The 25427-nt window shown below is 43.3% G+C and overlaps 1 protein-coding gene across 1 annotated transcript in view; it reads right to left on the bottom strand.

Moving 5' to 3' along the window:
* Positions 1–3038: 3038 nt before the first annotated feature.
* Positions 3039–25427, bottom strand: part of c21h12orf40 (chromosome 21 C12orf40 homolog) — a 75593-nt gene continuing 53204 nt past the window's right edge. The window contains exons 2-6 of the mRNA XM_033039332.1: positions 15292–15513; positions 9265–9397; positions 6994–7060; positions 3630–3824; positions 3039–3167 (exon numbers count right to left, since the gene is read on the bottom strand). Of these exons, the coding sequence (XP_032895223.1) occupies positions 3039–3167; positions 3630–3824; positions 6994–7060; positions 9265–9397; positions 15292–15513 (746 nt within the window). The remainder of the gene's footprint in view (positions 3168–3629; positions 3825–6993; positions 7061–9264; positions 9398–15291; positions 15514–25427) is intronic.

Genomic DNA, 25427 nt, shown 5'->3' with positions numbered 1-25427 from the left:
GCTCTGAATTCATTAACTGTATGAACGAGTTTGTTGTAAAAAATCTCAACCAGCAAGCAATTAAAAACACAAGTTCAGAGATTTGTTATAGGGTGATTTCACTAAAGGTCACTGGAGCGTAGATCCGCACCCACGTGACCGCAAAATTTAACTGGGGGACAAGCGTCACTTCCGGTACATGTTAGTGAATGGGAAAACACTCACTTTCACACCCGTTAAAAACATCGAAAACGGACCGTTTTTGAGCTGCAATTAACTGTGCCAGTCGGGGTGACCGTGAGGCACAGCTACCTAAATTTACAGTCCAAAAAAAAGATAGAAACTAAGGTAAATTCAAGAGGGAGCTGAAGGTGCAAAAACAGCGGAAGTGCTTAGCGGACATTCGCCGTGGAGATTTAAAGATCGAAAATATCGGGAATTATCGCGTTTGCTCGCTGCATTTCATCAAAAGTAAGGCATTATTGACTTTTTATCTTTATTCATTTGTTATATGAAAAGTTTTAAAAGTGAAAAATCCGTCAGTAAAATTGCAAAATCGCCCATGGTTCTCAGGTGGGTTTTAACATGCAAAATGAAAACGCTTCTGAAGCTCCATTTACCATGTAAATAATCGTAAACTATCAATGCGTTTTGAAATAAATTTTACTGATTGTGCAGGCTTTAAACAAGAAACATTGAGAAATATATTTTGGCAAATAATAAAATGTCCTAATTTAGTCCAATTAACAGCTGACAATTATCCCATTCCTTAGCTTGCATCTGAGTAAAATTTATTACAAAACGCATTGATAGTTTACAATTATTTACATGGTAAATGGAGCTTCAGAAACGTTTTCATTTTGCATGTTAAAACCCACCTGAGAACCATGGGCGATTTTGCAATTTTACTGACGGATTTTTCACTTTTAAAACTTTTCATATAACAAATGAATAAAGATAAAAAGTCAATAATGCCTTACTTTTGATGAAATGCAGCGAGCAAACGCGATAATTCCCGATATTTTCGATCTTTAAATCTCCACGGCAAATGTCCGCTAAGCACTTCCGCTGTTTTTGCACCTTCAGCTCCCTCTTGAATTTACCTTAGTTTCTATCTTTTTTTTGGACTGTAAATTTAGGTAGCTGTGCCTCACGGTCACCCCGACTGGCACAGTTAATTGCAGCTCAAAAACGGTCTGTTTTCGATGTTTTTAACGGGTGTGAAAGTGCGTGTTTTCCCATTCACTAACATGTACCGGAAGTGACGCTTGTCCCCCAGCTAAATTTTGCGGTCACGTGGGTGCAGTTCTACGCTCCAGTGACCTTTAGTGAAATCACCCTATAAAGCGCAAGAGAAAGACTGGGTCATTCCTCCACATATTTCTAAGAACACAAAAACATTAGGCACTGAATGTACACCAGGGTCATTGTAAACATAAAGGTATTTTACAATGCTCACCTTTTCGTTTGCAGTCTTGGCGTCTCGAAGCTTCCCCAGGACCAATGGCAACATTTTTCTGAATGCTGGATTCATCGAAGCTGTTTTCCAGAAACTGCTTGTCAAGTAAATGATTTTCACTAAAATCTTTTTCAATTGCTCCTTTAAATAAGTTGGATTTTGGTTGTATGAAAATACATTTATTTTTTGTATCTTCAACAGAAATGTTATGATTCACATCTAGATTTCTACATATGTCACTTCTGTTAGATGGAACTTTTGTATTCAAATCACTTTCAACTGGTGCCATTGGACAATGCATAAATTTCTCCTGACTTTTAAAGTTGGCTACAGGTTGAAGCCTTTCCAAGCTGTAGCACTGAGTGTGAGGGAAATCTCTGTTAGAAGAAATAAAACTCTCCCTACCAGTTACAAGTTGTGTTGTGACGTTCTGCGATAGGGGAAATGCATCTTGTGCAGAAAAGGAAATATATTTTTCACCATTATTGAAATGAATACTTGAGTTATCCATCAAGGAACCGCTCGATAACCTTAAAATACAGGAATAAAATATTAATTGCATTAAAATAATTGGTGTATTTTTAATAATTAAAATCAATACCGGTTCTTAAATGTTTTTATCCATATTATATTCATCTTCAAATGACAGCAGTTGCACGCATCCCCCAAATTCTACAATGTTTATGTAAAGTATTTTCAACACAGTTTCAAACACGTTAAAAAAATGTGTTTTGGTTTGGTAGAACAACCAGAAAGGCTTTCAAAATGGGTGACCCTGTAGTGTCCAAGATCAAGTATAATCTTCACAAGGCTAGCTGGGATGCCAAAGTTGATGTCAGGTGACTGTGGCAAGGCCTGAATGCCATCATCGGCTATAACTAAAAATCAAGGCGATCTCTTGCAATCTCCACCAGATGAGACATTAGTGACTGTTACACTTATTTTGAACAAAGTTACACCAAGGCTCATCCCCATTTCCACACTGCTACTGTCCAATACATCTCAGTGATGGAATTCAGATCTGCTTTCATGAGGGTAAATTCCCAGAAAGTTGTAGGCCCAAATGGAGTTCCGGGATAAGTTCTGAAATCGTTCTGGCCGTAGTGTTATCTGACATCTTCAACCTCTCCGTTTAACAGTCCTCTGTTCTCACCTCATTCCAGTTCCCAAGAAAAATATGTCAGCTTGGTAAATCTACGCAGTCATAGAGAAGATGCAATCTCCACACAGACAGTACCCAAGATCACGATCGCACCCGGGTCGCTGTGAGGCAGCAGGTTTACTGGCTACGCCACTGTGCTGCACAGATCGTGAAGCTTGGATGTCTAGAACTTAAGAATAGTTTCCCCTTTGCTATTGACTCCTCAACCACTCACCTCTTTCACACCCCATTCCCAGATGCCTTGCCACCTGGTCTTATAATTAACTCTAGCCTATTCATTTATTTTGTTATGTATTTTAATATTCTTTTGCATTTCTCGGATTTTGCTCTAAAATTTTGCACCATTCTGCTGTTTTACGCTCGTTATTGTCTTTATTGTATTTATCATCAATACACAAATCTGATATGTTACTCTGGGATCTCCTTCCATATCACTGTTCATACGGACCTGGCATTAGAGTGTCTGGGTAAACTGTTATGATGTGTCACCAAATTTTCTTTGTTGTTAAGGGCAGTATGTTCAATGATGTCAATTCTTGGGGACGTGCCATCACAAATAAAATGTTTCTGTAAATTTTAGACCAAAAAATTACTATTAAAAATTGATCGCTCTCAGAATAGTTCCAATTTCGAACACAATTTTTGCAATGGTAGCATTTTTGAATAATATTACTATATTTTTTAAAAATCTTAGACTTGGATAATAAATTTGTGAAATATCCTTTGCACTGTTACCAAAAAGAATCAACGCCTGTGGGAGCTGAGAACACTGAATACAAATGAAGGTTTTGTTTAAATGTGTTTTACTTATCATTCATTGTGTATGATTAATCCCGTAAATACGTAAACACACAACAGCAAGAATTAATTGTTCAGCATTCATCCGAAAGTTTAGTTTTGCACAAATCTAGTGCATCTCTTCTAATAGTGATTCTTCTCATAGCATGGGTGGCTTTTTGCTCACTCAATAATTAGAATGCTTGACATAATGTTAATAACACCAACATTTAAAAAAAATGCAAATTAAACCTGTAAAATCTCTTGATCGCCACAGGTCGGGTCCCACATAGTAGAGAGTTTTGTGCGGAGATTGTCTTGTAAAGGGTCATTTTTACCAGATATCCATGCATTTGTCTGAGGAAATCCATTTAATTTATTTGTCAAAGGACCTGAATTGTCCAGAATATTATATTGCATCAAATTTGATTCCACTCCATGAGAAAGCTACAGTAAAAAAGGAAAAAATATTCATAATCCCATTCAAGAACAAATTAAAACGTTGTCAGGAGAGGGAAATGCATTTCTTGAATTGAGGATATAAAATAGTGTTTAAAAATAAGAGCATATGGATTTCCAGTATAGATGCATTTTATTGTGAGTGCTTAGCAATGATTGGTATAGGTCTTACACAAATAGATGCATCAGATAGATAGTCTTGCCACTGAAGGAGAGAATTACACCGGTGAAATAATAGACACAAAAGGAGGAGCAAAAATTTGTATACTCCATAAAGCTCATGAGCTTTGGCAAAGGCGACAATCATTTCAAATTAAAAGCTGGAGTATCTCAGTGAGTCAGGCAGCATCTCTTGAGAACATAGATAGGTGACGAGTCAGGACCTTCTTCAGACTAATTGCAGAGGATAGCAGGAAAGAAAGTTGAAAAAGAGGAGGGGAAGGAAAGAGCAAAGCCGGGTAATAGGTGTACGCAGATGAGGGGGTCTTTTCATTGGCACGTTGTGGGATAAAGGCCAGAGATGAAAAGATAGGTATGAGCCCAAAAGGATAAAGAGTTGCAAATTGTGAAGTTCGAGGATTGGAAACTTACGAATTGGGAAGCCAGTGAAAGGAATGTAGGTGAAGGGGGAAGGGGGAAGGAGAATCATGTGCAAGATCAGGCTGGATTCAGAAAGAGAGAGGGGAGTGTGGGGGAAAGAAGAAGGGGAAGGGAGAAGGGGAAGGGGGATGTTTATAGCAGTTACCTTCCAGCTTTCGTTTGGGCCCAGCCCCCTTGAAATCAGTCTGAAGAAAGGTCCTGACCTGAATCATCACCTATCCATGTTCTCCAGACACTGCCTGATCTGCATAATTATTCCAGCATTTGGTGTGCTTGTTCAGTAAATCAGCATCTGCATTTCCATGTTATTACATTAAATCAGTTGGAATTGACCGGCATGAAGCAAGTGCATGAGGTCCAAATATAATTTCAATGACTGTCGGCATAGAAACATTCTTGTAGTATATATGCACTGCATTTTTCTTGTGCAAAATTTATTATATTTAAGTTTTTTTTAATATTTCAATTATTTCAATCATAAATATGTTTAAATCGTCATTTAATATTTTGTAACGTTATACATTAAAAACTATCCACCCCCCACCCCCTGCCCTGCCGAATGAGAATTCTTCTGAAGTGAATTTGAGTGAGTTTATGGCCCTGTCCCCCGGTACGAGTTCATTCCAAGAGCTCTCCCGTCTTTTAAAAAATCAAACTCATGGTAAGCACGGAGAATGAACGTAGTGGGTACGTCGGAGCTCAAGGACGTCTCTTAGCGGCTCGTAACGCTAACGGCAGGTACTCGGGAAGACTCGCTAATGGCAGGTAAGCTCGGGAAGACTCGTGAAGATTTTTCAACATGTTGAAAAATTGTCCACGAGAGCCCCGAGTACCGACAAGCGGCCATTATCGTAAATCCAAGTTCGAATCAGGGCAAACTCGGGAGAGCTCTTGGAATGAACTCGTACCGTGGGACAGGGCCATTAGTGTTTCGCAGGACATCATAATCTCATCACATCCAAAACACAAATGGCAATGGTATTGAGCTCACTGTATATTTTTGGACAACCCCCGATAGTGCCCCTGGGGCACGAAGAATGAATGGTGGCCGGGAGAGGTGAGGGACAACTGTTCACGGGTTGATATGTCCGGATTGAGGCAGCAGTGGACTGGGCCACAGGAGGCCCTGCAGCAACGTGGAACTGGATCGGCAGCAACTGGATCGGGAGCCGCTCCAAGAGGCCGAGTGCACAGATCAGACGTGGCCGAAGCGGAACAGAATGGTGGAGCTGCTGTGGAGGACACCAATAACTTTGCATGGCCAGACTGAACCTGCAATGCTACCAGGACAATGGGCTTTATGGCCAAGTTAAGAAATCTACATTTATTACAACTTGTACTTGAATCATGAAAATGTTGTCAAAGCATGGCAACTCTTGTGTATGGTCTCAGTATACTATTCCTATACATTTATATTTAACGAACATTGTGCTTATTTATAGTAATAACGGGTGGCGCCGTAAGATTGCAGCCTCACCAGCAGTCTGTCGTCCTTTTCTTCTTTTGGTGTTTTTAGTCTGTTGTCGAATGTATGTTTTAGTGTATTTTTAGCTTTGGATGTGGGGGGTGGGGGAAACTTTTTTTGATCTCTTTCCTCGACGGAGATGCGACTTTTTCCGTATCGTATCCCCGTCCGCACTGCGGCCTAACATCATGGAGCTGGCGGTCCTTTTGCTGGGGATCGACTTCGGGAGCTCCAACCGCGGGAGCCTGTGGACAACATCGTGGAGCTTGCAATCCCTTTGTCAGGGATCAACTTCGGGAGCTCTAACCCTGGGAGCCTGCGGACAACATCGTGGCACTCGCTGCCCCTTGGTTAGGTATCGACTTCGGGGGCTCCAAGCTGCAGCAGCTTCGACCACCCCGATTGCGAGAGCGTCGATGGCCCCGACGGGGGAGCTTTGATTGCCGGCTGCGGGAGCTTCGATCGTCCCGACCGCGGATGGTTCGACTGCTCCGACCGCGGGAGAAAAGGAGGGAAGAAGATAATACGTTATTGCCTTCCATCACAGTGCGCTGTGGTGGATGTTTATGTTCATTTTTATGTAGTTGTGTATCTTGCTGCTTTTTTGATATGACTGTATGGCAAATCAAATTCCTTGAATGTTTTTACGTACTTAACTAATACATTTATTACAATTACAATACTTCTACTGAACTGTATACAAAAAAAGGAATTTCACTATACCTTGGTTTAAGTGACAATAAAGTGTAATTGACCATTGAACATTTCCAATATTTGGACAGGTACATGAATAGGAAAGATTTGATGGATATGGGCCAAACACAGGCAGGTGGGACTAGTACAGGTGGGGCACCTTGATCCGAATAGGCAAGTTGGGCCAAAGGGTCTGTTTCGGTGCTATATGACTCTATTCCAATATTGTTTCATTTGCTGCTGAAATCTCATCTCAAGGCTTTTTAATGTAAACAATGCTTTGGGGAAAAAATCTTTAATGGTCTCATATGCTGGGAATGACTTCAGTGCTTCCTGACGTCAGATTATGAACTCAAAGCATTTTGTATAATTACATTAAAATGTTAGATTGGCACCCACCTCTCCATATCTTAAGTTTGTTGTATTCGTAAATTGTTTTCTGCTGTTCCATTCGTTTTTCTGTGTGCTGTTACGGTTTGAAAAAACTATGTTTAGCTGATAGTTAACTTAGTTTGCATAATTGTACAGAATAATATGGATAGAATTACTTTTAAATTGCCTGGATTAAAGATAGAACTTGGTTTGCAGTAGCAAATTATGTCTAGAATTGTGCAGTGTACAGAGGTGTACATGAAAATTAAAGTGCAATTTACATAGAGACATGAGTAAATATTGAACATCCTTGATTTCACCCCTTTCACATAAATTCAAAGTCACAGAAGTTTTCTATTTATTAAAAAAAGTACACACATAGTGGGATTTGGCGAGAACAGCAAAAAGACTAAAGAATAGATGTTTCTCAAAACTCATCACTCAATTTTGCGTTCATACATCTCTTGGATATTATTTGTGAAGAGTTCTCATGGGCATGAGCTACGATTAGGCTCAGGAGAAAATTATGTAATATCTTGCGCAGTGTTAAATGTTTGAAGAACATCTAAATTTGATTCAGTGATATTGTTTTTCAGTCACCAACATTGTTTTGAAGTAACACCAAAATAACGGCAGCATAATACCAAAGACTCCAAGGTCTATTAAAAGGGAAACAAGACTTGCACTTCAATAACTCCTTTAATATTCAGTATTCAGGATGTCCCCAAGTGCAATACAACAATAAATCATAAACCATAGATGCTGCTGCACCCGCTGAGTTCCTCCAGCAATTTTGTGTACCTTTGATATTCCAGCATCTGCAGTTCCCTTTTGAACAATAAATCATTTTCATTAGGTCATGTGGGCAACTTCCCCCTTTCAATAATTTGTTTTTGTGTTAACTCATTTCATTGATTCCTCTTAATTGTTGGCCATCAGCAAAGTCGATCTGTAAATGGTGGTGCCTTGGTGAATATAACAAAAGGTGGGTGGTAAGTTATCTTAAAATATTTATTCTCCTGGGAAGATGTTTGAGGAAAAAATGACCAGTGATCATTAGTAATTTACAAAATATCTGTTAAATTATGAAAAAGATGACTAAACAGCTAGTGATCAATTAGCTATGTAGATGTACCTCATTGTTCACACCAACTATCAATTATACCCATTGTTTCATGAAGTCATATAGCGTGGAGCAGGGTTCATGGCCCATTAAGTCCTCGCTGATCGGTAAGTACAGTAACTATTTACATTAATCACAATGTATTCTCCCTACATTTCCATCAAATCCCCAGATTCTATCACTCACCTACACTTCAGAAGCAATTTACAGCAGCAACCAACTAAACCTGCACATTTTTGGATGTGGGAGAAAACCAGAGCACCTATTGGATACCCATAGGAAGAATGTGCAATCTCCATACCAGAGGTCATATTGAACTCTGAAGCTATGTTGCAGCAACTTTATGTGCACTATACTTCAACATGCTATTACTCCACTGGAGAGAGACAATAATTTGCAGGCAACTGGATGGAGACGACTGCTGCAACAGGCCTTTATGGCCGGCTTCAGTTGGGACTGTGAAATGGAGCCAAAACCTGGCAGCTCTTGCATATAGACACAATGGTTTGTTTCTATGCATTATGTACATAACGGGGGATTGTACCTATGTATGGCAATGTTCTTACCGATCTGTATGCAAAAAAAGAAACTCTCTGTACCTTGGTGCACGTGATAAAGGAACCAGTGCACCACTGAATTTTCATTCCCCTTCCTTGACTTCAATGGTTACATTTATGGCACTTCTAATTCCCTCCATAACTTAAGTTTCCAGCCTCTTGATCCCAATGAGCTTATCTTTACCATGAATACCCCTGCACCACCATTCCACACCATGATGTCTGTGAGTACCTTGCTTCTTTCTTAAACAGATGCCCAACCAGTTCCCCTTCACGAAAACACCGATGCAGCTGGTTCATTGTCATATTAAACAATTTCTCCTTCAAATCCAGCAATTTCTTTGGTCTCATTACGTTAGCAGTTAGATTAGCCACAAATATCTATATCCACATAAAACTGCCATGTGCTTTAGCAGAATGCCTTTGACACATAAGACTGTTAAAAGTATATTGGTTGCAACAACTGAACAAAGGTGTAAAAGGTGAAATTCAAGGATAGTACGTATCATCTGCTACTGGATTGGGTGCATAACTTTTATCGTACTTTTTAAACATTTAATCAAAACCACAAGCATCACATTGCAAGCCCTCACATTCAACATTTCTTTGGAAAATTACCTGCATTGACTTTCTTCCAGGAATATTTGAGAGGGAATAGAGCAAGGAGACATTGGCAGCTCAATGTTATGTCGTCTAATTGGTACTTTTCTATCATTCATCATATTTACTTGAATGACTTTGTTTGATGCATCTTTGAAAAAAGCAAGATATACACTGTCATTTCACCATTGTAAGACGCCAAACTGGGAGTTGCTGAAATAAGGTTTTACAAAATTATTCCAGTGCCATAGTCAGTCAGAATTCATGGAATAGATACAAATCTTCTAGATATAAAGGGTCATTGACTCTCTGTTTCTCTACAGATGCTGCCTGAGCTGACGTTTCCAGCATTCTCTGTTTTAATTTAAAACTCATACCAAAACTCTTATTTTTTTAATTTAGATTATGTATAGGTACTGTTTGGGCTAGGTAGACACAAGATGCTGGAATCACTCAGCAGGACAGGCAGCATCTCTGGTGCGAAGGAATTGGTGACGTTTCGGGTCGAGACCCTTCTACAGGCTAATGTCAGGGAAGTTAGATGTGGCCCTTGTGGCTAAGGGGATCAGAGGGTATGGAGAGAAGGCAGGTACGGGATACTGAGTTGGATGATCAGCCATGATCATATTGAATGGCGGTGCAGGCTCGAAGGGCCGAATGGCCTACTCCTGCACCTAATTTCTATGTTTCTATGTTTCTAAGTGGGCGGTACAAAGATAACATGTAGTTGGAGACAGTAAGACTGGTGAAAGAACTGGGAAGGGGGAGAGGATGGAGAGAGAGGGAAAGGAAGGGCTACTTGAAGTTGGAGAAGTTAATGTTCATATCGCTGGGGTGTATGCTACCCAAGCAAAATATGAGGTGCTGTTCCTCCAATTTGCGCTGGGCCTCACTGACAATGGAGGAGGCCCAGGACAGAAAGGTCAGATTGGGAATGGGAGGGGGAGTTAAAGTGCTGAGCAACCGGGAGATCAGGTGGATTTAGGCGGACTGAGCAGAGGTGTTCAGCGAAACGATCGCCGAGTCTGCGCTAGGTAATGCCGATATACAGGAGTTGACACCTTGATCAGCAGATACTGTAGATGAGGTTGGAGGAGGTGTAAGTGAACCTCTGCCTCACCCGAAAAGACTGTAGGGGTCCTTGGACGTAGTCGAGGGGGAAGGTAAAGGGACAGGTTCCATATCCTGCTGTTACAGGGGAAAGTACATTGGGAGGGAGTGGTTTGGGTGGGAAGGGACGAGTTGACCAGGGAGTTGCAGAGGGAACGATCTCTGCGGAAAGCAGAAAGGGGTGGTGATGGGAAGATGTGGCCAGTAGCAGGATCCCATTGGATGTGGTGAAAATGTCGGAGGCTTATATGCTGTATGCGACAGCTAATGGGGTAGAAGGTGAGGACAAGGGGAACTCTGTCATTGTTACGAATGGGGGGAGGGGCAGCAAGAGCAGAGCTGAGGGATATCGAGGAGACCCTGGTGAGAGCCTCATCTATAATGAAAGAGGGGAACACCCCCATTCCCAAAAGAATGAGGACATCTCAGATGACCTGGTATGGAAAACCTCATCCTGGGCACAGATGAGGCGTAGGCAGAGGAATTGGTAGGGGCTAGAGTCTTTACAGGAATCAGGGTGTAAGAAGTGTAGTCTAGATAGCTATGGGAGTTAGTGGGTTTGGATTAGATGTCAGTCGATAGTCTGTCTCCTGTGATGGAGACGGTGAGATCTAGAAACGGTAGGGAGATGTCGGAGATGGTCCAAGTGAATTTGACTGAAGGATGGAAATTAGTCGTGAAGTTGATGAAGTCAGTGAGTTCTGCATGGGTGCAGGAGGTAGCAGTGATGCAGTCGTCAATGTAGCAGAGGTATTCAGGGATAGGGCCAGGGTACACCTGGAACAGTGATTGTTCGACATACCCTATGAAGAGGCAGGCATAGCTGGGGCCCATGCGAGTGCCCATAGCTACACCTTGGATTTGGAGGAAGTGGGAGGAGTTAAAGGTGAAGTTGTTGAGGGTAAGAACCAGCTCTGCTAGGCGGAAGAGAGTGTTAGTAGATGGAAATTGGCTGGCTCCGCGGTCGAGGAAGAAACTGAGGGTTTTAAGACCTTCCTGGTGGGGGATGGAGGTGTAGAGTGACTGGACATCCATAGTAAAGATGAGGAAGTGGGGGCCTGGTAATCGGAAGTCATTGAAGAGACTAAGACTGTGTGAGGTGTCTTGGACATAGGTAGGGAGGGATTTGACCAGGGGTAATAGGATGGAGTCGACGCATGTAGAAATTTACTACAATGGGACATAAACAAGCAGAAACAATGGCTCTGCCAGGGCAGTTCTGTTTGTGAATTTTAGGGAGAAGATAAAATTGGGCTGTGCAGGGCTGGGGAACGATAAGATTGGAAGCTTTGGAGGGAAGAGCCAGAAGTAATGAAATCATAAATGGTGTGTGATATTTAGACCTGGTGCTCATCTGTGGGATCATGGTCCAAGGATAAGTAGGAGATGTCTGAGGGTTGTCGCATCGCCTCAGCCCGATAGAGGTCAGCGTGCCACTACCACAGCACCTCCCTTGTCGGTGGGTTTGATTATCAAGTCAGGGTTGCTGCAGAGTGAGCGGAGGGCTATATGTTCAGGGGGGAGAGGAGGGGGTCCAATGGAGATGGGAGAAGGGGTCATCACTGGGTGGTGAGGATTCCTTCCCATAAAAAAAGGCACAGAGGTGGAGGCAATGGAAGAAGACCTCTATGTCGTGGCGGACCCTGGAAATCGTTGAGGTGGGGGCAGAGGGGAACAAAGGTGAGGCCTCTGCTGAGGACATACTGTTCCGTATCAGAAAGGAGGAAATCAAGGTGGATGGTGAAGAAATGGCAAGGGTGAGGGTTGGGGTTGGAGGAAGGCAGGTGAGTGGATGGAGGTTGAGGCTGGTGAGGGGGGGGGGGGGGTGGTGGGTGTTTATAGAAGAAGGGAACATGAGGACTATTGTATGGATGGGGAGTAGCTTGGGACACCAGGTGAAAAGTGGAAGGGGATGACCCAGTGGAATAACCACTGCCGTTCCCTGCAGGAGGGAGGAGCAGTAGGACCCAGCAGAGTCAGAGTGGTGTGGGAGACTGCATTGTGGAGACTGTGCTACTTGTCCCCTGACTTTTCAGCAGAACTTTAATTTGCCCTTGCATGGTTATTTTAATATAAAGCACGATCAAATGACGTCAAAAGTAGTACGACATGAAAATTCAAATGCAATGAGATTTTTAACTTCAATGAACTGAAATATGGCTATTCTTTTCAGAGAAATCAGGATTTTACTGCTCATCTATTAGCAATGTTACAAAATTTTGAGATTTAAAAAATCAAGTCTGCAATTTATCCCATCAGATAAAGCATAAAAAGAAGTTTAATTTGACACCTAATTTACTTTCATATCTTCAGTATTAAAAAGGTTATGGCCATTTTCATACTCGGAAATTAGCATCTTGTTCCCTATTGCTTTTCCATTGACTTAACTCAAAAGCTGTGATCGAGGACAGTCAAAAGCCCATAACTTTATTAAAAATTAAGAGAACTGAATTAAATTTTCAGTTATTATAGATTGAAGCATTCTGAAACAAATGAAACAATCTTACTTGGATGACCTGAAATTAAAGCATAGTTAGTTACCTAATTGTAGCTAATTACAAAATTCAATTACTAGATCTAAACATCTATCCATTTCTTAAGAAAAGATGAACATTTTCAAATAGCCTAGATGTCCAAATAACATTCACACAACAATTCACAATATAACATGTTTTTTAAATCTCATTGTCATGAATTTATAGGCCAAATGGAAGGAATTTAGTGTTTAATTCCCATAAATTAATGGCCATTTAAATCATCTTGCGAGTGGGTTTTTCTGGAACGCGATCATTTGGAACGTTGCGGTTTGCGGTGAATTTATACCGCATATCGGCAGGAAAAATACTGCCGGTTCGTATGGGGAAAAAATCATCGTTTCGCAACTTAAAATGTGAATTAAAGGCATCTTAAGGAGCACTTTTATACATAAAATAAACGGCTTTCTTTTACCTGTCCCGTACCTGAAATCCGTCCCCATTGTCGGCGTTGACGGCTTTAGAAGCTGATTTAAAAATTACTCCAGCGCTGAATTTGTCGGGCGATTAAAAAAAAAATACACTGAACGCCCGTTGGAACGATTCTTCAGCAAAAGCTTGCACTCCAACCAAATATATTCCAGGACAAGGTAGGAAAAAAACGCGTTTTAACCCCGCCCCCCCCCTTCAAAGGCGCCAAAATCGCGCACACGGCCAGTGGCAGAATTGCAGCGCCGCTGAAGGTAAGTATTGTAACATACCTACACTATCATATCTGCATCCACCACCTCCTCTAGCAGCATGTTCCAGGCACTCACCACCCTCTGTGTGAAAAAACTTACCCTCTCATCTGCTTTAAACTATCTCACCTTAAAGCTATGCGCTCAAGTATATCCATCCTGGGAAAAAGGTTCTGACTGTCTGCCCTGTCTTTGCCTCATAATTTTTTCTACTTCTATCACTTCTCCCCTCAACCTCTTTCATTCCGGAGAAACAATGCAAGTAGTCCAACCTCTCCTTGTAGCTAGTGCTCTCTAATCCAGACATAATTCTCGGAACCCTCGTCCACACTCTTTCCAATGGCGCCACATCATTTTTTGTATTGGAACAACCACAACTGCACACAATATTCCAAATGTTGCCTAACCAAAGTCCTGCATCATGACTTCCTGACTCTGAGACATTGCTTCAATTGAAGAAGGCAAGCATACCTACCTTTGTTACCACTCTATCTACTTAGGTTGCCACTTTCAGGGAATTATGGACTTAGACCCCAAGATCCACTGCACATCATTGCTGTTAAGGGTATTGCCATATATTTTCCTTTCACATTCAATCTCCCAAAGTGCAAAACTTCAAAGTGCAAAAGTGCTCGGGTTAAACTCTATTTGCCATTTTTCAATCCATTTCTGTCCCTGATCGATATCCCACTGTATATTTTAACAGCCTTCTTCAGTCTGTGACCCCAGCTATCTTGGTATCCTCTGCAAACTTAGGTTTACATTCAAGTAACTTACAAGGGGAACACAAAATCCACACAGACAGCACTTGTAGCTAGGATTGAACTCGGGTCTCTGTTGCCTTAAGGCTGCAGCCCAATGCTGCGCCGCTGTGCTGCCCTAATATTATATGATAGGCTAAGAAAACATTTTATTGAAAAATCTGCATAAAATTGACTTTTTGTAACACAAGCCAGACCCAGAAAGCTCTTATGCTTTGAAAATACATATTTTATTGTTTTGAGTGCTTTAGTATTTAGGTTTTCAATCTAATCAAGTTTTCTGTGAATCATTTGATTGTATTGTTAAATAAAGGCTTACAGATAGAAGACAGAGGGTTGTGGTGGAAGAACAATATTTAACAATACAAGGCTCGAGATCTGTATCTGGAGTTCTGCAGGAATCTATGTTGTTACATGTAAATTACTTGAATGTAAACGTAAGTTTGCAGAGGATACCAAGATAGCTGGGGTCACAGACTGAGGATGGCTGTTAAAATATACAGTAGGATATCCCCATGGTTTTATTTCCGAGTGCTCCGGGTTTCCTCCCACATCCCGAAGACGTGCAGGTTCGTAGGTTAATTGGCTTCTGTAAATTGCCCCTAGCGTGTAGGATGCAAAAGTGACGGAACTATTGTACAGGTGACCAATGATCTCGATGGACTCAATGGGTCAAAGGACCTGTTTCCATGCCATATCTCTAAACTAAACTAATTAACATGTTTTGAAGTATTCATTAACATCTGATACAGTATATGTTCTCGTTTACTAAGTCATCATCAGTTTTGCGTGTTGACGAATGCATTCCGACAAAGGCAACTAGAGTCAATCCTAACCAGAATCCTTAGATGAACAGGGAGATGCTTGCCTTTACCTAATTTTTAAAGATCTGCTCCAAAATATAAAGACACAGCAACAAAACTGATCTCATTAATGCATGAGGGTCAGTGCTATTCTTACCAACAGATTCCTTCTTTGCAGCTATACGGTTAACGATATGTAGAGTAAGGAGGTCCCAGCTAACGGAAGAGTTTTGTTGAGGTGATACCGGTGGCTCTAATAGTTTACATTTTGATTTAAGTTTCCTCTTCTCAAAAAATTCCTTGAAAATATAAATCATACTAAATACAATATGTAGAGATCTTTTGATTGAACACATTAAGCAGTATTCTAAACAGTTATCTGATGAAATTACACATTATCTGAGTCATCATGAACAGTAGAAGTAGTAAGTGGCTTGGCTGTCGACATGGCAAATTATGATGTGCTTGGATTTTGAATCAAAGTGGTACCTCTCTGTAAATGTAGTTATCATGTTCTCTGAGTGGAGTTGCATGACTATTAAAGTATTGTTATGTTTAATTGTCATATCTACCAAAAGCAGAACAATGAGATTCTTACTTGCAGTAGCATAGCACTTCTGCAAATACAGTACTCATAGAAAACACAATAACCCAGAGATTACTACCCTTAAGCGGCCTTTTCACGGGGCGACTTGACGCAAGAGTTAACCAGAGTTTAACATCGTGGGAACCTCGTGCGATAACAGTACGGCATTCGTGGACCACTGTGGACCACCGTAGCGCTAACGGCAGGTAATCGTGTATCTTGGTCACTCGGGAGAAAATTCAAGAAAGTTTGAATTTCTCCAAGAGTGACTTGTACACTTGTGGTTGAGCATTGCAACATTATATGGACGTAGTGGCCAGTGCGATATCCGTAATAACTCTTGCGGGTACCGTGGGAACTCCTGCAAACGGTGAACCCGGAAGCTGGACAGAGGGGACAGAAGGTGAGTAAAAATTGTATTCTGTGGGATTGAATTTAAAAAATAAATAAAAATAAAGATTTGCATCCGCATATGGACATCAACTTATTCATGAGTTATGTTAATGAGATTCAAGAAAATAACTATAATCTTTAAAAGGGACTTTAAAAGGGACTTTACTGAAAGGTTACGCATTTTTATGGTCTGTGAGAAATTTTTTACATGTACTTCTTTGAGAGATACAGGTCGGAGTCCTCGCCGACTAGCGATCGATGCCTTTCCGAAGCAGGGTCCGGAACGCTACCAATCAATGTTGTACAGAGACCCGTGTAAGGAGTGAACTGCACATGCTGGTTTAAACCGAAGACAGACACAAAAAGCTGGAGTAACTCAGCGAGGCAAGCAGCATCTCTGGAGAAAAATAGCTGATGTTTCGGGACGAGACACATCTTCAGACTCAATTCCGATTAGGCTGTCTGAAGAAAAGTTCCGATTCGAATCGCCACCTATTCTTTTTCTCCAGAGATGCTGCCTGACCCGCTGACTTACTCCAGCTTTTTATGTTTTTCTTCCCAGATCTGACTTACCTGCTGAGTTACACCAACATTTTGTGTCCTTCTGTGCGTATTAACCAGCATTAACCAGCGTCTGCAGTTCCTTTAGACATTACCTAACTTCAGATTTTAGAGATATAGCGCGTGGGAACTCCTGCGAACGGTAAACCCGGAAGCTGGACAGAGGGGACAGAAGGTGAGTAAAAAAGGTGGTCTCAATATCGACAAGGGAACATGTGTCCTTCGAGGACGTCCCACCTAATTGTCATTGTTGGATAATCTTTTTAACAGGAACACTTGCAGAGATGGCTCCCAGAAAATCTCAAAGAAAGGGGGTAAAGCGTGTCAGAGATGTTTTTGCCATGTTGCTCTATTCAGTTTCCATATTGTTTCATAGAATAGAATAGAATAGAATAGAATAGCCTTTTATTGTCATCCAGACCGAAGTCTGAACGAAATTTATGCAGTCATACATATAATACAATACAATAAAAAACAACAATAAACACATATTAACATCCACCACAGTGAGTCCACCCAACATCTCCTCACTGTGATGGAGGCAAAAGTCTTAGGGCTGCAGTCTCTTCCCTCCTCTTCTCCTTCTGCGCTGAGGCGATACCCCCCGGGCGATGTTAAAACCTGTCCTCGCGGCTCAAACACCGCGGCCCGGGGTAGTCGAAGCTGCCGCTCACCAGACCTGCTGACGCAGCCGCTGGCCCGCGGCCGAACCCCCGGTCTCAGGCCACCGCCACCAGAACTGCCGTCCCAGCCCCCGGAGCATCGTTCCAGCCCCGAGCCGGATCGCCCTCACGTGAGTACTGCCACCGTCTCAGCCTCGCGCCAGGCCGCCGCTCCTCCCTCGGGCCAGGCCGCCCCGACCGGGCGCCGCTCCTCCCTCGCGCCAGGCCGCCCCGACTGGGCACCGCTCCTCCCTCAGGCTGGGCCGCCCCGACTGGGCGCCGCTCCTCCCTCAGGCTGGGCCGCCCCGACCGGGCGCCGCTCCTCCCTCGCGCCAGGCCGCCCCGACCGGGCACCGCTCCTCCCTCAGGCTGGGCCGCCCCGACTGGGCGCCGCTTCTCCCTTGGGCTGGGAACGCCGTACCTCCCCGAGCTCGGCTACTCCGACGGGAGCACCGTTCCTTCCTCGGGCCGGCCGTCACAGCCCCTCACGAAAGCCCTGTTCCAGCCCCGAGCCGGGCCGTCCTCACGGGAGCGAGCTCAGTGCGAGTCCAGGCGGGCTCTGCCTCCTGAGCCTCGAGGTCGCCAGCTCCGCCATTAGGCCTCAGCGCAGACGGAGGCAGAGAAGGGGAATACGACAAAAAAGTCGCATTCCCCCGCAGGGAGAGACAGCAAGCCCCGTTTCAACCCCCCCCCCCCCAAAACACAAACTAAAAACCAAAACTAGACTAACCAAAACGAAAATAAACAACCCAAAAAACACAAAACAAACAGGACTGCCGGTGAGCCGCTGCAGCCAGAGCCGCGTCGCCACAGTTTCTATATCTATATTGTTGCTCTATTCAGTTTCCCAGGGGGTCGGGACGGGACTGGAGTTGGGAGGGAAAGGTGGGGGAGTCGAGGGAGAGGAGGGGGAGACAGATGGGGGTGTCTTCATTTACTGGCGGCGGGTGTCTGTCACTGAAACAGGCAGGTGAGATTTCACATCCACCTTGTGTGTGCCTCTCTCTCTCTCTCCCTCCCTCTTACACAGGCTGAGAGACTCTGCCTCTGTGAGTGTATGTCTCTTTCTCCCCCTCTCGCACACACAGTAAGACCGAGGTACTGTGCTCAGTCCATCTGTGTCTCCCACATACCCAGTAAAACATGTCTCCAAATGAGCCAATTCAACCAAGGGAGGATATTTATAGTGTGTGAAAAATAAAGTTACATCATTTGTGTCACGTGTAGTTCACGATGTTCATTCAAGATTTAACGGGAAAGCTCGGGAGACGGACAAGTCACTCGCACAAATAACAGAAATGCCGAGTACCGTGGGAACTCTTTATCTACCCCCCCGTTATATCGTGCGAGACTCGTGCTGGACCACGACCACTTCACTCTGGTGACATCTTGCGTCAACTCGCCCCATGAAAAAGCCCCATTAGAGTGCTGCTTTTTAATCTATCAGGTCTCCTCTCAACTTCTGACATTCCAGAGAAAACAATTCAAGCTTTCCAACGTCTACTCGTACCTAATGCCTTTTCATTCTGTAGACCAGAACTGCATGCAAAACTCCAAAAGATGAGAAGGTACAAGGCAGGATTAGAATCTGATGATTACAATAAATTAGGTGGTATTATAGATAGCAAAGATGGTTATCACAGGTTACGGCAGGATCTTGATCAGTTGGGCAAGTGGGCAAATGGAGTTTAATGCAGACAAATGTGAGGTGTTACATATTGGGAAGTCTAACCAATGCAGGACTATAACAGTAAATGGTAGGGCTCTGGGGAGTGTTGTAGAGCAGATGAATCTTGGAGTCCAGGTACATAGTTCCTTGAAAGGTGTCATAGGTAGAAAAGGTGATCAAGAATGCTTTCAGCACACATTGGCCTTCATGAGTCAGGGTATTGATTATAGAAGTTTGGATGATATGGTACAGCCATACAAGGCCGCAGTTAGGAGTATTGTGTTCAGTCCTGGTCACCCTGCTCTTGGAAAGATATTGTTTATCTGGAATGAGTGCAGAAAAGATTACAAGAATGGTGGCAGAACTTGAGGATCTGAGCTACATGCAGAGGTAGGTCAGATTAGGACTGTATTCCATGGAGCATAGAGAGGTGATCTTATGGAGGTGTATAAGATCATGAGGGGCATAGATAGCTAGAGTCTTTTAACCAGAGAAGTGGAACCAAGAACCAGAGGTTATTGGTTTAAGGTGAGTGAGGAAAGTTGCAATAGGGATCTGAGGGGCAACTTTTGTCACACAGAGGATGGTAGGTATATGGAATGAGCTGCCAGAGGAGTTAGTTGAGGCAGAAAGTATCGCAACATTTAAAAGACATTTGGGCTAGTACATGAATAGGAAATGAAAGCCGAAAGGCCTGTTAAGGTGGTGTACAAATCTAAATGGCAAGCAGTTTGTCAATTACAGCACTGGCTTGTGTTGTTTCTTTTATCCAAAGAAGCTCAAGATTGTTATATAGATCCTCTCCTGTTGTGCTGCTTGCAATATGTCGCCACAGTATCGTAGTTCTGCAAAAATGCATGTTTCCATCAGGTTTCCATCCACCATATGTGACAAATCATCCTCTACAATAATCCTCAACATTGGTGCCCAGCAAGGACTTGTCATAAGTGTTTAAGTCTCCTTAAACACTTATGACTGTACAGCCAAATACCAATTCACAAGTTCGCAGACGACACCAACTCTGCAGGCCTCATATCGAATAATAATGAGACGGATTATAGTAAGGAGATTGAGAACCTCGTAATCTGGTGCAAAGCCAACAACCTATCCCTCAAAGGTAGAAACAAAATGCTGGAGTAACTCAGCGGGTGAGGCAGCATTTTCAGTCTGAAGAATGGTCTCGACCCGAAATGGTGCCCATTCCTTCTCTCCGGAGATGCTGCCTCACCCGCTGTCACTCCAGCATTTGTGTCTACCTTTGATTAAAACCAGCATCTGCAGTTCTTTCTTACACAACCTATCCTTTAATATCAGCAAGACAAAGGAGATTGTAATCGCCTTCAGCAAGTGAAGCAGTACACATAGCAAGTGAAGCAGTACACACAGTACACATACATTGATGGTGCCAAAGTAGAGATGGTCGAAAGCTTAAGTTTTTAGGAGTAAATATCACAGGCAATTTGTCCTGGATCAGCCACATCGAAGCAATGGCCAAGAAAGCACACCAATGCCTCTACTTTCTTCGAAGGTTTAGGAAGTTCGGCATGTCCCCAACTGCCCTCACCAACTTCTACAGATGCGGTAGAAAGTATTTTATCGGATGCATCACAGCATGGTTTGGGAACAACTCTATCCAAGACGGCAAGAAATTACATAGTTCTGGAAGTAGCCCAAACCATGACGCAAACCAACCTCCCTTCCATGGACTCCATCTGCACCTCATACTGCCTTGGAAAGGCCACCCACATAATCAAGGACCTGTCTCACTCAGGTCACTCCCTCTTCTCACCCCTCTCATCAGGCAAGAAGTAAAGAAGTTTGAAAATGAAAACCTCCAGATTTCTTTCCTGCTATTATCAGGCAACTGAACCGTCCTCTCACCGTTAGTGACGTCCCATCTACCTCATTGGAGACCTTTGAACTATCCTGAATGGACTTTATCCTGCACAAAATGTTATACCATTTATCCTACATCTGTACACTGTGGGCGGCTTGATTCAAGGCTGTGCTCCCTGCTGATCACCATCCCTCACACTCACCCCCATCGACGTGTATGCGGCACTGAGCAGGATAAATGCATGAAAGGCGGCTGGCCCTGACGGCATCCCCGGGCGCATCCTCAGGGCCTGTGCTGCACAGCTGTCAGACGTCTGGACTGGCATCTTCAACCTGTCACTTGCCCAAGCAGCTGTCCCCACGTGCCTTAAAACTACCTCCATCGTGCCGGTGCCAAAACACTCCACTGCGGCGAGCCTCCACGACTTCCGCCCAGTTGCACTCACTCCCATCATCACTAAGTGCTTCGAGAGGCTGGTCCTGGCACACCTCAAAGGCTGCCTACCTTCCACACTGGACCCCCATCAGTTCGCCTACCGCAAGAACAGGAGTACGGAGGATACCATCTCCATGGTACTTCACTCCACCCTCTCCCACCTCAACAACAGAGACACCTACATGAGAATGCTGTTCATCGACTTTAGTTCAGCATTTAACACCATTATCCCCTCGAAACTGATCACCAAACTCATCGACTTGGGCATCGACCCCTCCCTCTGCAACTGGATACTGGACTTTCTAACCAACAGACCCCAGTCTGTTAGATTAGACAACTACACCTCTTCAACCCTCACCCTGAACACCGGCGTTCCGCAGGGCGGTGTGCTGAGCCCTGTCCTCTACTCCCTCTTCACCTACGACTGCACACCTGTACATGGTACAAACACCATTATCAAGTATGCAGATGATACAACGGTGATTGGCCTCATCAGCGACTACGATGCGTCGGCCTATAGGGAGGAGGTCCAGCTCCTAGCAGCATGGTGCGCTGACAACAACCTGGCCCTTAACACCAAGAAGACCAAGGAGCTCATTGTGGACTACAGAAGGTCTAGGGTTGGCACGCACACCCCCATCTATATTAATGGGACGGAGGTGGAGCGTGTTTCCAGCTTCAGGTTTCAGGGGGTCAACATCTCTGATGACCTCTCTTGGACCCACAATACCACAACACTGATCAAGAAGGCTCACCAGCGTATTTTCTTCCTGAGGAGACTAAAGAAGGTCCATCTGTCTCCTCAGATTCTGGTGAACTTCTACCGCTGATCCATCGAGAGCATCCTTATTAACTGTATCACAGTATGGTATGGCAACTGCTCTGTCTCTGTCAAAGGAAAGCACTGCAGAGGGTGGTGAAAACTGCCATGCGCATCACCGGTTCCTCACTCCCCTCCATTGAGTCTGTCCAGAGCAAGCGATGTCTGCGAAGGGCGCGTAGCATCGTCAAGGACTGCTCTCACCCCAACCACAGACTGTTTACCCCCCCCCCGAAAATTGCACTACTGCTACTGTATATAAATATATATTTTTTCCTGTTCCATTATTCTGTGTTTGTACTTCTGGGTGAGATGCTAACTGCATTTCATTGTCTCTGTACTTGTACACTGCACAATGACAATAAAGTATGAATCTGAATCTGAATCTGATTGTAATCATGTGTAGCCTTTTTGTTTAATGGATAGTACACAACAAACTCCTTTCACCGTACTTTGGTACATGTGACCATAATAATAACTAACCTAACTATTTCCAAAGGTTACAGGACATGTCCACAAAAATATCAGATTCTCAAAGTCCATCTCTAAGAATACAAATACCAATCTAACATAAAATCTGGTGATTGTGCAATACTAAGGCAGGAGCAAAATTTCTAATTTTCTGAACTGTTCCTGCAGCATCTATATAAAGGGACTGTAGTGTCAAAATGCAGATATCAAAACAAAATCTCCAATTTGGAGGAAACAGGCAATTGGACAAGAAAAAAACAAATTAGGAAACACGGAATCTCTTGTCTTTAATGAGTAATTAATATTATCTGAAAATCATTAAGCTCTGACAAGAAACTCCACATAAAATGTTATTGATTCTTACCTTTTGCTGCCTCTTCTGTTGCTTCAGTTTAATTCGATTCCTATGTTAGAAAAATATAGTGACACCAGTGCACCATAGCTGCAGCATGTAACCTCTACAAAATGTGTTGCAGTTATTCACCTCACATACACACACAGTACCTCTGAAACTCACAACACAAAGACAAGGAAAACAGACACAGGAATATCAAAGTCTGGCTTGGAAACATTAATATCCTTTTACTGTTACTTATTTGAACCCTCCTATCTAACCAAGAAAACACATTAAAATGGCTGCATTAGTTTAAGAATATAGCACAACTGTATATTGAGAGGGACACAAAAAGCTGGAGTAACTCAGCAAGACAGGCAGCATCTCTGGAGAGAAGGAATGGGTGATGTTTTGGATCGAGACCCTTCACAGGCTGGTTAGGGATAAGACAAACGAGAGATATAGATGGTGATGTGGAGCGATAAAGAACAATGAATGAAAGATATGCAAAAAGGTAACGATGATAAATGAAACAGACCATGGTAAGCTGTTTGTAGGGTGAAAATGAGAAGCTAGTGTGACGGGTGGGGAAGGGAGAGAGAGAGAGGGAATGCCAGGGCTACCTGAAGTGAGATAAATCAATATTCATACCACGGGGCTGTAAGCTGCCCAAGCGAAATATGAGATGCTGTTCCTCCAATTTGCATTTAGCCTCACTCTGACAATGGAGGAGACCGAGAACAGAAAGTATATTTGCAGGAATAGGAAGGAGAATTAAGGTGCCCAGAAACCGGGAGATCAGGATGATTGAGAGGGACGTCAGGTTAGGGTTAGGGGGCTTACCTGGATGTGGCCCTCCAGTACTTCCAACATGTGGACTGATATCTGGACATTTTATTTTTCTTTGTAAGCGGCACCAAAATATGACGACTGTGCATTTGCAGGTTGTGCAAAAGAATTTCACTGCGCCGTGCTTACATGACTATAAAAAACCATTGAACCATTCGTGAAGGACAGTCAATGATTACTGAAAACGATGGCAATGGCCACAAATGAATTAAAAGAGCTGCCTTTTTCATTCAGCAATAAAGGAACATTTGTATGATTTAGCAAAAAAAAGTCTATTCCCTACCTCACTGTTTTCTGGCATCCTCTGGACTATGTCAAAAATCTCCATGAAAATTCATATGTCAGCATTGCAAATTATTTCAGATGGAATTACTGTTTCATTTATAACCATCATGATTTTCCCGGATAGGGAGTTCATGACAAAATGTAGATACATTGCACATATTTTACATTCAAATATTTACAAACTGGCTATACAAAAGGAAGTAACTAACAATTTTCAAAATCAAACCATCACAATCCTATTTTCTTCTTCACTATTTAACAGCAGTCAGCAGGCAGAAATAAATTTTCACAGCAGGAATATCGTCCGGAAGCTATCCTCGCTTAAATAGATATTCAGAGGCTATAGGGAATGAAATAGACTTCTCCCGCCTTTAGGTCTAGTAAGTGTTGGTATCTCATTTAACATTCAGCATGCGATCCTGGGATAATGAGCAAAATTGATCGGTTCTAGGACATGGTTATTTCATAATATATTCTCATTGGCTGAATCCAAATGAGAGTGCACTCACATTGCCTAAACAAACATGTACCCAAAAAGGCAAGGATTACTTGTTTTAATTACTACAGGCCTATCACACTGATCTCTGTAGTCATGAAGACACTCGAAAGACTTGTGCTGGCCAAGCTGAAAAATATCACAAACCCTCTGCTGGACCCTCTGCAGTTTGCATATCGGACCAATAGATCTGTGGATGACGCAGTCAACCTGGGCCTGCACTTCATCCTACAGCACCTAGACCGCCAGGGGACCTATGCGAGGATCCTGTTTGTTGATTTTAGCTCTGCATTCAACACCATTGTGCCAGAGCTACTGCACTCCAAACTTTCCGAGTTGACTGTGCCTGAACCCCTCTGTCGGTGGATCACCAGCTTCCTGACAGACAGGAAGCAACATGTGAGGCTGGGAAAGCACATCTCGGCCCGCAAACGCTCAGCATAGGAGCACCGCAAGACTGTGTACTCTGTGCCATCGCAACAACCTGGAGCCCAATGCTCTTAAGACAGTGGAATTGATTGTAGACTTTAGGAGAGCTCCCCCTCCCCTCACCCCACTCACCATCAACAACACCACAGTTACATCTGTGGAGTCTTTTCAGTTCCTGGGAACCATCATCCCCAAGGACCTTAAGTGGGGGGCTACCATCGACTCCACTGTCAAAAAGGCACAACAGAGGATGTACTTCCTGTGGCAGCTGAGGAAGCACAATCTGCCACAGGTAATGCTGGTCCAATTATACACGGCCATCGTAGAGTCTGTCCTCACCTTCTCCATCATGGTCTGGTTTGGCTCAGCCACCAAACACGACACCTGGAGACTGCAGCGAATCGTCCGATCAGCAGAGAAGGTTATTGGCCGCAACCTTCCCTCCATTGAGGAACTGTACACTGCA

This window comes from Amblyraja radiata, chromosome 21 (genome assembly GCF_010909765.2).
Source record: "Amblyraja radiata isolate CabotCenter1 chromosome 21, sAmbRad1.1.pri, whole genome shotgun sequence".
Lineage (NCBI taxonomy): Eukaryota > Metazoa > Chordata > Chondrichthyes > Rajiformes > Rajidae > Amblyraja > Amblyraja radiata.
This window is presented reverse-complemented; position numbering and strand designations above follow the sequence as displayed.